The sequence below is a fragment of the Eptesicus fuscus genome, chromosome 9 (genome assembly GCF_027574615.1).
Source record: "Eptesicus fuscus isolate TK198812 chromosome 9, DD_ASM_mEF_20220401, whole genome shotgun sequence".
NCBI classification, from domain to species: Eukaryota; Metazoa; Chordata; class Mammalia; order Chiroptera; family Vespertilionidae; genus Eptesicus; species Eptesicus fuscus.
In genome coordinates, this window is record NC_072481.1 from 90,749,595 (window position 1) to 90,764,929 (window position 15,335).

General features: G+C 45.6%; 1 protein-coding gene across 1 annotated transcript; it reads right to left on the minus strand.

The window, feature by feature from the left end:
• Nucleotides 1–5,122: 5,122 nt before the first annotated feature.
• PPP1R3G (protein phosphatase 1 regulatory subunit 3G) lies at nt 5,123–6,175 on the minus strand. The gene has a single exon (XM_008154878.3). The coding sequence runs from the start codon at nt 6,173–6,175 to the stop codon at nt 5,123–5,125; it is 1,053 nt and encodes a 350-aa protein (XP_008153100.1).
• Between the last annotated feature and the right edge of the window lie 9,160 nt (nt 6,176–15,335).

Below are 15,335 nucleotides of genomic sequence, written 5' to 3' on the forward strand. Positions count from 1 at the left end.
CAGGGCGCCAAGCCTAGAGAACAGGGAGCTAGTACTCAAAATCCAAACTTCACGATGGTTTTTAAATCAAGGGTTTTTAAAGGCAGAGACTGGGGGCTGGGGGTTAGGGTCGAGGGTGAAGCTGATTAGCTAGTTCTTGTGCAAGCCTCAGCGTTTCCCTTAGTCTGATTAGCTCAGGTCCTGACGTCACCTTGTCTGGTGCCTTCCTCACAGTCATCAGGTGATCTAACTGGGTTGGAGAACCAAGATTTGGCAAAATATCTTACGATTACACGTTAGCAATATCTGGAAAGCAAGAGGCTGACACTCAATGTCTTGTTATTGTTATTATTTAAGCTATCAATTTTATTGTTTAAGCTATCCTTGATTTGTGCTTAAATAGCTACTTTTTTCTATTATATCCAACAAAGTGTACTTTTAAACACCTCTCGTGGAACTTGCTGCACAGGCAGGCCTTCAGAACACGGCTCACATATTTTCTTCATCTTTAACTATAAGCTACGTGATAACCAAAGCAATTGGAAGCCTATACCTACATCTCTGGACTCTATGATCTAATACCTCAACATGTTTACTGTTAACCATCGGTATCACACAGACTGCCACGTTCCCAGCCGCTGCTTCAGGAGCTCTTTAGATAGGGACACACATTTCATTTACCAGCAACATCCCCAGGCCCAGCGACCCATGGACCCACTTACCACAAGAAGAAACTAAAATCTCTCTTGTGGAGGCCACAGTAATTAAATGAGCTGAGAACTTGGGTTTTGATCACTAGAGCTGGGCAAAACATTTAAGCTATTATATGTTTAAGCAGAATAACCCTCCTTTATTCAAGTTGAGGTAAATATTACTGCAAAGAAAGAAAAGAAAAAAAAAAAAACAGGAATCCCCCTTATTGTGGGAATTTTGCAATTTGATTTTGGAATGAGTATGTGTGTTTTCATTCCATTCACGAAAATACACTCTTAAATATTTCCTTACTCTGGTCAATATTGACACTTCCTTTAAAACTAACTTTTAAAAAAAAATAAAGCCTACTTTGAAGTCATTGCCTTTCTTTACAAAATGTTTGCTATCAGTCTGTAAAACAAAGTTGGCACTTTATAAAATAGACATTTAGAAGGTTACCAATTCCAGTACTTTGAAGGTCTAAGGTCTATAACCATGTGCAGAAAGACTGGGTGTTCAAAATATCTTACACAATTCTGAACCTTAAAAAAGCTGTTCTCCAAGATTTGGAGGAGAGCAAAGCTAGATTTACTTTCCTAACAGCCACATTTGGTATTTGTTATATTATGAAACAAGTACTTTTAAAATTAATGATTTGGATTCCAAATTATACTTTTGAAAATCAATAGTTATTTATGAGAATAGGAAAGTTGCTGTACATCCCTCTTAAAAACCCATTTCTTATGTGTTTTATTCTAGATTTACTTTTATTGTTATATTGGGATCCTAATTTAAAGTAAAATTTTAAAATAAAAAATAATGCATCATTACCATATAAACCAGCATTTCAATATGAGTTATAGGCCATATACATTATCAATACTTTTCAACTAAAATGTATTATTAAACACATAAGAAAAATGTAAAATGTATCTAGGTGTTGTTATTATGCAATAAAGCACTATTCAAAAAGAAATGTTAGTCCTAGCTGGTTTGGCTCAGTGGATGGAGCATCTGCCCTCGGACTGAAGGGTGTCAGGTTCAATTCTGGTCAAGGGCACATACCTCAGTTGCAGGTTCCTCGGCCCTGGTCGAGGTGTGTGCAGGAGGCAACCAATGGAAAAATATCCTTAAGTGAAGATTAACAAGGATGGAAGGAAGGAAGGAAGGAAGGGAGGGAGGGAGGGAGGGAGGGAAGAAATAAAGCAGGAAAGGAAAAAAGAAAGAAATTATATACCAGACCCAATACTAAATATAGCATGAAAAGAGGACTAACTTTTGTAGTTAATAACAAAAAATAAGATAATTCTAATAATTGCTTATTTTAATTGTTATAAAGCTTTTATAAGTATATGTGAATTAAGAATTCATCATTTCATCTATGTGACCATTTTTAATCTGATTTACTCAGATTATAAATTTTAGTTCATTAACTTCTGGTGGCTTTTCACAAGTAAGTTACTATTTTAAAATTTTTCTATGATCAATTAGTTTGACAAACACTGCTACAGTCAAAAGGGATGTCTTAAAACCAGAGTTCAAACTAAATATCTCTATAGCTCAAGACATACATTTTGAGGCACAAAAATATGTGGCAGTTTTTGTAGCTTGATGTTAATTCAGATGGGGGCTACATTTCAGGTGCATTGATTTATTATTTCTTAGATGTGTCAAAAATAATAAATGGAGCCACTTTAAAATGGAACCAAAACTGTCATGCCAGAGAAACTGCTTGAATGTATTATACCTCAAACCTCTGAAATCAGGGCAAACCTTTGGACTGGGCCTAAAGCAACATTGTCCCCAAAAAACTGTTTGCAAAGAAAAGAGTAATTATGACTACTAGACTGAAAATTAAAAACATTGTTCGCAATTAGCATCCCTATGTTATGTAATCTGTACCAATGGAAATGCTTCCTCCTATTGATGTAATTGTTCCCTTTCCCTTTTCATAAATATCCTTGCCTTTGTCTCCTAACTGGAACAGTATTTGGACTTTTGCCTGAATCAGTGCATCCCAAATAGCTATTCTTTGATCTCAAATAAATGCTTATGGCCACTCACTTCGAAAAGCACCTTTTTATTATTAGCTTAACAGATGAAAGAAGGCAACAGGTTGATTCCCCTCCCCCGTACAGTAATAATTGTACATTGGTATTGCGGTGTTTATTTTAACCAAGAGTAAACAGTTCAATCTTTACCTAAAAGAGGTATATTTCATGTGGCAACATTTTAATAAAAGTTTAACTTCTTTATTAAGTATAACTATCAACATATAACGTTTAAAAAATACTGCTTCTGGCCTGGCTGGTGTGGCTCAGTGGTTGAGCGTTGACCTATGAACCAGGAGCTCACAGCTTGATTCCTGATCAGGATACATACTAGGGGTTGTGGGCTTGATCCCCAGTAGGGGGTGTGTAGGATGCAGCCGATGGATCGTTGATGTTGCTATCTCTCTATCCCTCTCCCTTCCTCTTTCTCTAAAAATCAATTTTTTTTAAAAAAAAGCACATATATTCAAAAAAACATACATTTTAAAAATACTGCTTCTCTATAGCAGGGCTTGGCAAACTTTCTCTAAAGGTCTAGATAGTTAATATTTCAGAATTTGCCATATGGTTTCTGTTGCATCTCCTCAACCCTGCTCTTGTAGCAGAAAAGCAATCATAGATGCATGTAAATGATTGTTCATGGCTGTGTTCCAATAAAATCTTGTTTGTGGACACTGAAATCTGAATCTCATATAATTCTCATGTCTCACAAAATAGTATTCTTTTGAATTTTTCAACTGTTTAAAAATATAAAAATCATCCTTAGCTCTCAGGCCCTACAAGAACAGGCACCAGGCTGAATTTGGCCACGGGATGAATATGCCTACCCTTATTCAGTAGTGAAACCACCCTTCACTCTTTGAAGATTACCATTACAAAACAGATTCATTACACTAGTCCTGTGCAGGAATATATGAAAACTGGGGAAAGACAAATTACTAAAGGATGACCAAGATGTGAAGGAACCAAGTCCTCATTCAGGATGCCCCCGAGGCCCCGCCCTGCTCATCTTGGCATCTACAGCCATCAGGGGCCAGACTCTATGCCCACAGTCCTGCCCTGTGCAGGGCACCTATCTAGTTCTGAACAGCATTTTTTTTGCTGGGCATGTTTCATCATCTATCAAGTCACCACTGTGGCTCCAAGTGGGACAGAAAGCCACGTTTTCACACACACACACACACACACACACACACACACACACACACACACACACCCCAGCTCTGCACTTGGAATCCAGCTTCCCTGTCTGCTGCTGGCCCAGAAATGCTGCAGAGGGTATGCGCTCTGCCTCCACAAAAGAGGCTGGGAACAGGGGGCCAGCTCCCCGGCTCACGGCCAAGGTCCACTAGATGGCTACTCTGGTGTTTCAATTCACCAACTTCTTCTTTTGGCGGGGGACAGAAAAATGTTTCAGTGTTTGAAACACCCATTGACAAGGGTTATTTTTAATCACAAGAAAGTGCAGGAGAGAAGATCGGGAAATAGTCACATAATTGGCAGCTCTTTAGAATTTAAACCAAGCTTATTAGACCATGCTTATATTTTTCTGTGATCAAATTCCTGCCACAAAACATTTGGAAGGACTTTTTCTTTTTTGGCCCAGTATGGGAAATTTGGGCTTTTACAGAGACAGGGGGGGATGGAAGAAAGGAAATTTAGAATTACCGTTGCTTAACTACTGTTAAACTGCATGCATCATTAGCTGGAGAAGCTAGCCTGCCTGTCAAGACCTCTCAAATGCCCAGGAGCTGAGCTATAAAGTGCAGCGTAAAAGGGCGTGCAAGAGGCCTTTACTTTTTTAAAGGACATTTCTACAAAGGCACAAGTAAATAACGGCCAGTCTGGGCCAACTTCTCCCGAGACCGGGTAAGACAAAAGGACAGCCAAGGCCCCAACCCCCCACCCCCGGCTCCATCGTGCACCCACAGTTCCAGCGCCTTCCTTAGGGGCAATGCGGCGGGATGCTTCGTCCTTTCCCTGAGAGTGACGGGTCTCCAACAAGCTGCAAAGGCTAAAACACGATGTCTACAGTTAAAAACACATCCGAAGGTCTTACAGCCTGGCTCAGTTGTCAGGAGCCTTTTTCTTGGCGAAAACTACCGGTCACTTTCCATTCTGACGCTGGTGTAGAATTGGGGAGATCGGCTAGGAAGGCCTGAGCGATGGGAAAGCCGGCCGGGAGGTTGGGTGCTTGGCTCCGGCTCACCGTGCTCGGCCACAGGATCTGTCTGGGGGCGACTTCACCACTGAGTGGCTCCCTCCGTTCCCTCCGCACCCCCCACACTCCAGGTGGACGACGTTCAGCATAAGTGTCCGGTCAAGTCACCCAGCGCGGCCCGCGCCCCGCGGTCCCTCCAGGGGTTCCGGCGCCGCGGGGCCGAGGGCCGGCGGGCGGGTCAGGGAGAGGGCGAGGGGCGCGCGTAGCGCAGCGTGTAGTTGGCCCCCGCGTTGTTGTCCCAGTACTCGCCCTGGGCGCAGCGGTAGCAGACTGCGAAGTGGACGGCGATGTCCGGCGCGTTCACGTCCTCCCCCTCCTGGGGCTGCAGACCCGGGGGCAGGCACAGGGAGAAGTGGAAGCGCTCGGCGCTCGGCTCCTCCTCGGCGCCCCCGGGCCCAGGTTCCCCCGACGGCGTCTCCGGCCGCTGAAGCTCCGCGGGCTCCGGCTGCAGGTCTGCAGGCACGTCCAGGAAGGAGCGCCATTCGGTGAAAGTGTAGCGCACGGCCACGGCCCTCGGCCCGGGGCAGCCCAGCACCCGTCCCGAGCCGGTCACCTCCGCGTCCCCGGGCGCCGAGCAGTGCACGCGCTCCAGGCACACGCGCTGCCGCCGCAGGCGCTCGGCCGCCGCGCCGGGCCCGGGAAGCTCGAAGAGGGGACGGAGCCGTGGGGGCGGCGCCCCGACCGCCGCCAGCAGGCCCGGGAGCTGTTGCAGGTCCTCGGCGCTCATGGGGAAGCTGCGGAGGCGGGAGAGCACGGCCGGCGGCACCCGCGGCTCCTCGGCCTCGCTGAAGTGCTTGACGCTGGCCAGGCTCAGCCCCAGCGCGTCCGCGAACTGCACTCGCTTCTTGCACTTGGCGCAGCAGCCGCCCGGGCCGTGCGGCGCGTCCTCGGCCCTCTCGCCGCCCTCCGCGCCCAGCCCCAGGCCGAGCTGCTGGCGCTGCTGCAGGAGCTTGGCCGCCTGCAAGAGCGGGTCGGCGGGCAGCGAGAAGGACCGCGCGCGGCGGCGGCGGCGGCACGCCAGCAGCTCCTCCTGCTCTCGGAGAACAGCCTCCTCCTCGGGGGACAAGGGCTCGGCGTCGGGGCTCCCGGACTCCGCTACGCTGCCGCCGTCCTCGCCACCCTCCAGGCAGAGGACCCCGGCGGCGGGCCGCTCCCGGGCTGGTGGGGGTTCTCCAAAGGGCGCGGGCCCCTGCGCCTCCAAAGTGAGCCGCTGCGCCCCCTGGGGCTCCATGAAGCAGCCGGTCCTCGGGACCAATCTGGGTTGCGAACCCCCGGCTCAAGACTCTTCTGGAGACTTAACACCTTGGGTCGTTGACAGTGTGCGCCCACCCCGGGCTCAGAGCAGAACGCAGCTCCACGTGGGAGCGCCGGGGTTTTAGCGGCGGCCGCCTGGGCGGAGTGGGAGGGGGATGCGGCCAGGGGCCGGCTCCCGGCCCGGCCGCCCCGGGATTGAACCTGCCGGGGCCCGGGGAGGGACTGGGGCGGGGAGGCGCGGCCGCGGAACACCTGGAGGCCGGCGGCGCGGGGCCAGGGCTCGCGGGCGGGGTGTCCGAATACTGCGGTGGCCAGTGGGAGGCGGCTTTCTGAAGTCGGGGCCCCGTTTCACCCCGCTCCCACCCCAGCGGTGCCACCCACGGCGGCCCGGCCTCAGGAACTCCTGGATGAACTCGCGCTCAGCTTTCGTGGACGCTGGCGTGAGCAGCCTCCCTCCAGCCCGTTAGCCCACAGGGCCTGACCGGTGTGCCCGCCGAGGGCCGCAGAGCGCGCTCCTGCCGGCCGTCCCTCGGCCCAGGGAGTCCGCGGGGCAGGGGCGCAATGGAGGACCACTCGCCCGCGAGGAACCTGGGAGGTGGCCGGCCGCGGGCCGAGCGCGTGGGGCGCCTCCCTCTCGTCCTCTTCCTTCCTTCCCAAAGCTCGGGGCTCCCCGGGCTCCAGTCCCAGTCGGAAGCCTGAACCGCGCTCGCCTCTCCGCGCTTCCGAAAGCCGCGCACCGTGGGCCGGGGCCGAGCCTGGGGCGGGGACGCGCGGACGGGGGCACCGGGCCGCGAGCCGAGAGCCGCCGGAGGCCATTCGCGCGGGGCCCGGGAGCACGTCCCGCCCCTCCCCTCCCCTCCCCTCCCTTCGTCCCGCCCGCCGCCGCTTCCAGCTCCGCGCGCACCGCCCCCGCCGCGGCCGGACTCCGGCGCCGCAGCCCCCCGCGCCCGGTCCTCGCCCGCGGGAGCCGTGAGACCCTCCTCCCCGGCCCCTTCCGAAGAAATGCGGAACCTGGGAAATGGGGACTTACTTCAAAAGTGTTTTTTTGTTGTTTTTGCTTTTAAGGCTAACTTTATTTTGATCTAAGTCAGTGGTTCTCAAATTTTAGTCGGCACCAGCCTCCCAGGGAGCGCCCGGGCCCACGCAGAGTTCCGATTCGGTGGGTCTGACGTGTGTCCCACAGCTTTTAACCGGGGCAGGCTGAGGCCGCGGGGCTCTGGAGACCGCATTTGAGAACTGGTAACACCCGTGAGAGCCTAGTGCAGTTACTTTTGTTTAACACGTTGGAAATTCTAGAAACATAGATCCACTATTTCACACAAAAACAAAAGGCAAAGGCGTCCTACCCAGGTCATTTAATGCAGGCATAATAACTAAAATACCTTACGTTCTGGCAGAAATGAAAGCTGCCAGGGCTTTGGGGATTTTAGGCATTTGGGTGTGGGGGCAGGTAAAGATGGTGAGGGTGAAGGTGAGGATCATATAAGCAGCTAATATTGATTGAGCACCAGAGGGTCAACTGCTGAGGACTCCGCTCTTACTCCCAGAACAACCCTGTGAAGTCGGAATCCTATTATCCCTGCTCTGCATGTGGGACCTTAAGGTATAGAAAGACTTTTTCATTGCCCAGGTCTTAGAGTCAGTTTGTGGTGGGATTTGAACCCAGGTAATTTAGAGGGAAGATGTCTCCCCTGACTACTAAGCCAGCGGTGGGGGTGGTATTCATGAGGAGGGGTCTCTACTGCTCACTTGCTGGGCCTCCCCTGCCCAGCGTGGAAAGCTGTGATTGCATCTCCACGGGGGCTTGCAAAAAGTACCAGATACACATGGCCTGTCTTCTGGGACAACTCCAAGATTTGAGAAAGAAAGCATTGTTTTTACATTTAAGTAAACATTGATACGTTATGGAGTTAAATACAGAATTTGTAAACGATTTTAAAGGTAAAATGGGACCTCCAAGAGATTTTAAGGATGTGCTGACTCTCTGGGTTGCAGCCCTTGTCAGGGTACCTGCTCATTCCAGGGCAGGGACAAGAGGGACGTGAGGCATGTAGGGAGTGGATTTTAAGGGTCATGCAGTGTCCTGGTCCCAGCCCTGTCCTATTTTCCTCTCTTTGATGAAAATATTAGAAGTACTCACCTTCATGGATCTCTCAATATACAGTGCTGGAGGAGACCACCATTAAACAAAAAGTTAACAAGCAAATAGGGACTCAGCCACTCCGGGAGATGCTAGAAGGCAGGACCTGACCTGGTCCGGAAGGCCAGGGAAGCCTCTGTGAGGGAGGTGAGTGGGAGTGAACAGCTGGGACTGCAAGCAAGAACATTTCAGCCCGAATGCAGGCCCTGTGTGGGAGGCAATGTGGAAGAGTGAGAATGGAGAAGGCCTGTGTGAAGCTGGCAGAGCTGGGGATGGAGGGTATGAAGGAGCCACTCAGGGCCTTGAACAATGAGAAGCCATCAAAGGATTTTGAATCACTGGTGTGATTAACCAGATTTGAGGTTTGAAAGATCATTCGGAAGCATGAAGAGCAGATTGCGGGAGACAGAGAAAATGTGGGAGAAGCTGCCAGGAGACTGTTGCAGTGAAGAAGGGTGATCATGCCTTGGTGGAGAGAGGTGGTGATGGTGGGGTGGAAAGATGTGAGAGCTATTTAGGAGTGAAAACCAACATTACAAGCTCATGGACCAACATAGGGATAGGCGAGGGGGAGAGAGGTGCCTTTTAGGATTTGGACATGAGCAGTTGGGTGGAGACAGTAGAGGTCACTGGGGCGAGGACCACTAGAAGAGGAATAGAGGGGAGTGCGAGATCATGAATTCAGTTTTGGTCAGGTTGAACTTAATAGGTTCTCAGGTTCTTCTGACCAGTTTGTCAACAACAACTTAGTGTCCAACAATTCAAATCTGACTTTAACTACCTGGAGTTAAGGGGCTACAAGTATACCCCAACTTCCAGTGCTAGCTGCAAATGGCATGCCCAGGCCACCATACTTTGGCTCAGCCAACTACAAATTTGGGGGTTCCCACAGTCCTACACTCAGGTTTGATAATCTACCAGAATGGCTCACAGAACTCAGATGAAGGGGATCAGAATAATGCTACCCCAAAATGTCATTTTGGCATAAGAATTACGTATTTTGAGCTGAAGGCAATTAAGAAACAACAGACGAAGAAACACTCTGTCCTCCCACTTTTTGCCTATAAACCTGGCATAAATTTCCCTTTGTAAAGGTAACATAAGTTCCCATTTGTAAATGTGTCTCTATCTCTTTCTTTTTTTAAAAGAGTTATAACTGACATATAACATTATATTAGTTTCAGGTGTACAACATAATAATTCAATATTTGTATATATTGTGAAATGATCACCACAATTAATTTAATTAACATTCATCACCATACATAGTTTAAATTGCTTTTGTTGTGATGAGAACTTCTAAGATCTCTCTTAGTGGCTTTTTTTTTTTTTAAATCAGGAGAGAGCTTTCTTTTTTAAAAAATATGTTTTTATTGATTTTAAAGAGTATGGAAGAGCCCAGCCAGCGTGGCTCAGTGGTGAATGTCGACCCAAGACCCAAGATGTCACGGTTCGATTCCCAGACAGGGCACATGCCTGGGTTGCAGGCTCAATTACAAGTGTGGGGTGTGCAGGAGGCAGCTGATCAGTGATTCTCTCTCATCACTGATGTTTCTATCTCTCTCTCCCTCTCCCTTCCTCTCTGGAATCAACAAAAATATATTTAAAATAAATAAATAAATAAAATAAAGAGTAAGGGAGATGTAGAGAGAGAGAAAAACATCGATCTGCTACCTTCTGCACACTCCCTACTGGGGTTAGAGCCCACAACCCGGCATGTGCTCTGACTGGAAATCGAACTGATCATGTCTTGGTTCCTGGGCTACACCATTTAACCACACTGGCCAGGTATTATTAACTTTAGTCATCACTGTGTATTATACCCATGATTATTTATGTTATAACTGAGAATTTGTTCCTTTTGACCCCCTTCACCCATTTCACCCATTCCTTCCCCCAGATCTGGCAGCCACCAATCTGTTCTCTATATCCCTGAGCTTGGATTTGTTGTGTTTGTTTGTTTAGAGTCTTTATATAAGTGAGATCATATGGTATTTATCTTTCTCTGTCTGAGTTAATGCACTTAACATAATGCCCTCAAGGTCCTTCCATGTTGTCCATATAGCAAGATTTTTTTATGGCTGAGTGATATTTCATTGTACATATGTATCATATATTTTTCATCAATTCATCTATTGATGGACACTGAGGTTACTTCAACATCTTGGCTATTGTAAATAATGCTGTAATGAACATATTGATCCATATATCTTTTTTAATTAGTGTTTTGGGTTTCTTTGAATAAATACCCAGAAATGGAATTGCTAGGTCCTTTGTCTCTTGTTATAGTCTTTGTTTTAAAGTCTGTTTGTCTGATATAAGAATTGCTGCCCCAGCATTTTAAAAATTTTCATTTTCAGGAAATACCTTTTTCCGTCCCTTTACTTTCAGTCTGTGTGTGTCTTTTGATCTGAAGTGAGTCTCTTATAGGCAGCATATTCATTCAGCCACCCTATGTCTTTTGAGGTGGAATCACTGAGTCAGATGGTAGTTCTATTTTAATTTTTTGAGGAACCTTCATACTGCTTCGATAGTGGCTGCACCAATTTATATTCCCACTAGCAGTGCACAAGGGTTCCCTTTCTTCCACTACTTTTTTTTTTTTTTTTGGTAATAGCCATTCTAACAGGTATACAGCAATATCTCACTATAGTTTTGATTTGCATTTCCCTAATAACAAGTGATGTTTAGCACCTTTTTGTGTACCTGTTGCCATCTGTATATCTTCTTTGGGAAAATGTCCATTTAGATCCTCTACCCAATTTTTAATCGAATTGTTTGGTGTTTTGTTTTGAGTCATATTGAGTCATATGAGTTCTGTACTTATTTTGGATGGTAACCCCTTATCAAGTATATATCTGCAAATATATTCTCTCATTCAGTAGTTTACAATTTCATTTCATTGGTGGGTTTTTTGTTTTGTTTTGTTTTACTTTGTTTTTGCTATCCAGAAGCTTTTTAGTTTGATGTAGTCTTATTTGTTGCTTTTTGGTTTTGTTGCTTTTGCTCTCGATGTCAAATCCAGAAAATCATTGCCAAAGACAGATGTCAGGAGCTTACTGCCTACATTTTCTTTTAGGAGTCTTATAATTTCAGTTCTTAGGTTCAAATCTTTAATCTACTTTGAATTAATTTTTGTGTATGGTATAAGATTGTGGCCCAGTTTCATTCTTTTGCATGTGATTGTCTAGTTTTCCAAACATCATTTGTTGAAGAGACTGTCCTTTCTCTATTGTATATTCTTGGCTCCTTCATTATAAATTAATTTACCATACTTGAGTGGGTTTATTTCTGGCCTCTCTATTCTGTTTCATTGATTTATGTGCGTGTTTTTATGTCAACAAAAGTGGTGAGACCACTTTTATTCAGCATAGTATTGGAAGTCTCAACCACAGCAATCAAATAAGAAAAAGCAATAAAAGGTATCCAAATTGGAAAGGAAGAAGTAAAACTGTCAGTTTTTGCAAATGACATTATACTGTATATAAAGAACCTTAAAAGTTTCACCAAAAAACTACTAGGACTGATAAATTAATTCATTACAGTATCAGGATGCAAAGTAAATATTTAGAAGTCAGTTGCATTTTTATACATCAATAACAAACTATTAGAAAAAGAAATTTAAAAAAGAATCCTATTTATAATCACATCAAAAATAATAAAATAGCTAGGGATAAATTTAACCAAGGAGATAAAAGACCTATACTCAGAATGTTACAAGACACTGAGGAAGATAAAAATAAATGGAAGCACATGCTCATGGATAGGAAGACTTTAACATGACTAAAATAGCCATACTACCCAAAGCAATTACAGATTCAATGCAACCCCTATCAAAATATCATTGGCGTTTTCCACAGAACTAGAAAATCTAATCCTAAAATTTATAAGAAAACCACAAAACATCCCAAATAGCCACAGCAATCTTGAGAAAGAAGAACAAAGTTGGAGGTATCATGCTACCTAATATCAAACTATACTACAAGGCTATAGTAATCAAAAAGAGCTCTAAAAAAAAAAAAAAAAAAAAGAGCTCTAAAAACAGATACATCCTATCTAATAAAAGAGTAATATGCAAATTGACCATCACTCCAACACACAAGATGGCTGCCCCCATGTGGGCACAAGATGGCCACCACAAGATGGTCAGCAGGAGAGGGCAGTTGGGAGGGACCCAGGCCTGCAGGGGAGAGCAGTTGGGGGGGGACAAGGCCTGCAGGGGAGGGCAGTTAGGGGTGACCAGGCCTGTAGGGGAGGGCAGTTAGGGGCAAACAGGCTGGCAGGGGAGCAGTTAGGCATCAATCAGGCTGGCAGGGGAGTGGTTTAGGGGGTCATCAGGCTGGCAGGCAGAAGCAGTTAGGGGCAATCAGGAAGGCAGGCAGACGAGCATTTGGGAGCCAGCAGTCCTGGATTGTGAGAGGGATCCCAGATTGGAGAGGGTGCACGCTGGGCTGAGGGACATCCCCACGAATTTCATGCACCAGGCCTCTAGTAGATCAATAAGACAGAATAGAGAGGCCAGAAATGAACCCAGGCCTATATGCTCAATTAATAGCTGAGAAAGGAGGCAAGAACAAAGACACTCTATTCAATAAATGTTTTGGTGAAAATTGGACAGATATATGCAAAAAAATGAAGTGAATACTTTCTTACACCACTTACGAGAATAAACTAAAAATGGATTAAAGACTTAAATGTAATACTCAAAGCCATAAAACTCCTAGGAGAAAACATAGGCAGTAAACCCTTTGACATTACTCTTAGCAATGTTTTTTTTTTTCCTGATAAATCTCCTTAGGCAAGGGAAGCAACAACAACAAAATAAACAAATGGAACTACAATAAACAATAAAGGTTTTGCTATGAAACCATTAACTGCTGCAGTCTTTTCTCAGCAGCAAGGGTTCAGGAATCTGGAGAAGGGCTGTGCATAAATGAATAGAGACTAGACCAGAAATATAAATTGGGAAGGCATTTTGGGGGAGCCAGATGAAAACAGCTCTAGTGACTAAGCTCCCCGAATCTCGGGACCTGCAGCTTTTTATTAACACATTTTGGCCTTTAGCAAAGCAGATATACACATCAAAGGTAAGGTTTGGTAAACAATAAAGGATTATCAGGTTAGGGGAATTGCCCTCAGCTGTTTGGCAGCAGGTAATAATATGCAGATCTTCAGCCCTGCTGAAGACATCCATCAGCCTTTTGATGAACTTCTCACATTTATTATGCTAACTACTGTTAGTCTTTGCCTTCAGCAATTAACAAAATGAAAAGACAACCTACTGAATGGAAGAAGATACTTACCAATGATACATCCAATGATGAGTTAATATCTAAAATTTGTAAAGAACTCATACAATGCATCATCAAAAAAGCCAATTTAAAAACTGAATAGACATTTCTCAAAAGAAGGAATACAGATTGCCAATAGACATATGAAAACATATTCAATGTCACTAATCATCAGAGAAATTCAAATTGAAACCACAATGAGATATCACCTCACACCTGTCAGATTGGCTATCATCAATAAATCAACAAACAATAAGTGTTGGCAAGGATGTGGGGGAAAGATAATTCTTGTGCATTGTTGGTGGGAATACAATTTGGTGCAGGCACTAGGGAAAACAGTATGGAAATTCCTCAAAAAATTAAAAATGGAACTGCCTTATGATCCAGAGATTCCAATTCTGGGTATACATTCAAAGAAACACAAAACACTAACTCGAAAAGATATATGTACCCATCTGTGTATTGCAGTATTTTTATAATAGCCAAGATATGGAAGCCACTCAAATGCCCATCAGTAGACAAGTGGATAAAAAAAGCAGTGGTACATACACAGTGGGGCAAAAGCAGGTTTATAGTAATATGTGAAACAGTTTATTCTTGCATTATTATTTATTGTATTATCTTTCTCACAAACAACTGTAAACCTATTTTTGCCTCACCATGTATATACAATGGAATTTTACTCAACCATAAAAAAAGAACAAGCCCTGGCCAGTGTGGTTCAGTTGATTGGAGCATCGTCCCTTACACCAAAAGGTGGTGGGTTTGATTCCTGGTCAGGTTACACATCCAAGTTGCAGGTTGGATCCCAAGTCGGGGTATGTGCAGGAGGCAGCCAATCTATGTTTTTCTCTCATATCAATGTTTATCTCTTTCTCTCTCTTCATCCCCTCCTCTCTCTAAGATCAATAAAAAAAATAATAAAATCCTATATAATAAAAGGCTAATATGCAAATTGACTGAATGGCAGAACGAGTGGTCGCTATGATGCACACTGACCACCAGGGGGCAGACACTCAATACAGGAGCTTCCCCCTGGTGGTCAGTGCGCTCTCACAGGGGAGCACCGCTCAGCCAGAAGCCAGGCTCACAGCTGGCTAGCGCAGCAGCCATGGCAGGAGCCTCTCCTGCCTCTGCAGCAGGGAGCCAAGCAGCCAGCCGAGTGGTAAGGAGCGAGCAGGCAGGCGAACAGTTAGGAGCGAGCGGTCCCTGATTGTGAGAGGGCACAGGCCGGGCTGAGAGACCCTTCCCCACCCCCCAGTTCATGAATGTTGTGCACTGGGCTTCTAGTTTATAATAAAAACTCTCAGCAAAGTGGGTAATGGAGGCATCATAATAAAGACCATATATGAAAAACCTACAGCCAACATCATACTCAATGGGCAAAAACTAAAAGTGTTTCCTTTCAGATCAGGAATAAGACAGGGATGTCCGCTTCCTCCAGTCTTATTCCACACAGTCCTGGAAGTCTTAGCCACAGCAATCAGAAAAGAAGAAATAAAAGGCATCCAAATTTAAGGGAGGAAGTTAAACTGTCATTATTCTAAGATGACATGATATTATACAGTACATGGAAGGCCCTAAAGTTCCCACCAAAAAAATATGCTAGATTTGCCGAAACCGGTTTGGCTCAGTGGATAGAGCGTCGGCCTGCGGACTGAAAGGTCCCAGGTTCGATTCTGGTCAAGGGCATGTACCTTGGTTGC

What these genes read in the sequence shown, in the direction of transcription:
- PPP1R3G (XM_008154878.3), bottom strand. Translation starts at nt 6,175, where the DNA reads ATGGAGCCCCAGGGGGCGCAGCGGCTCACTTTGGAGGCGCAGGGGCCC.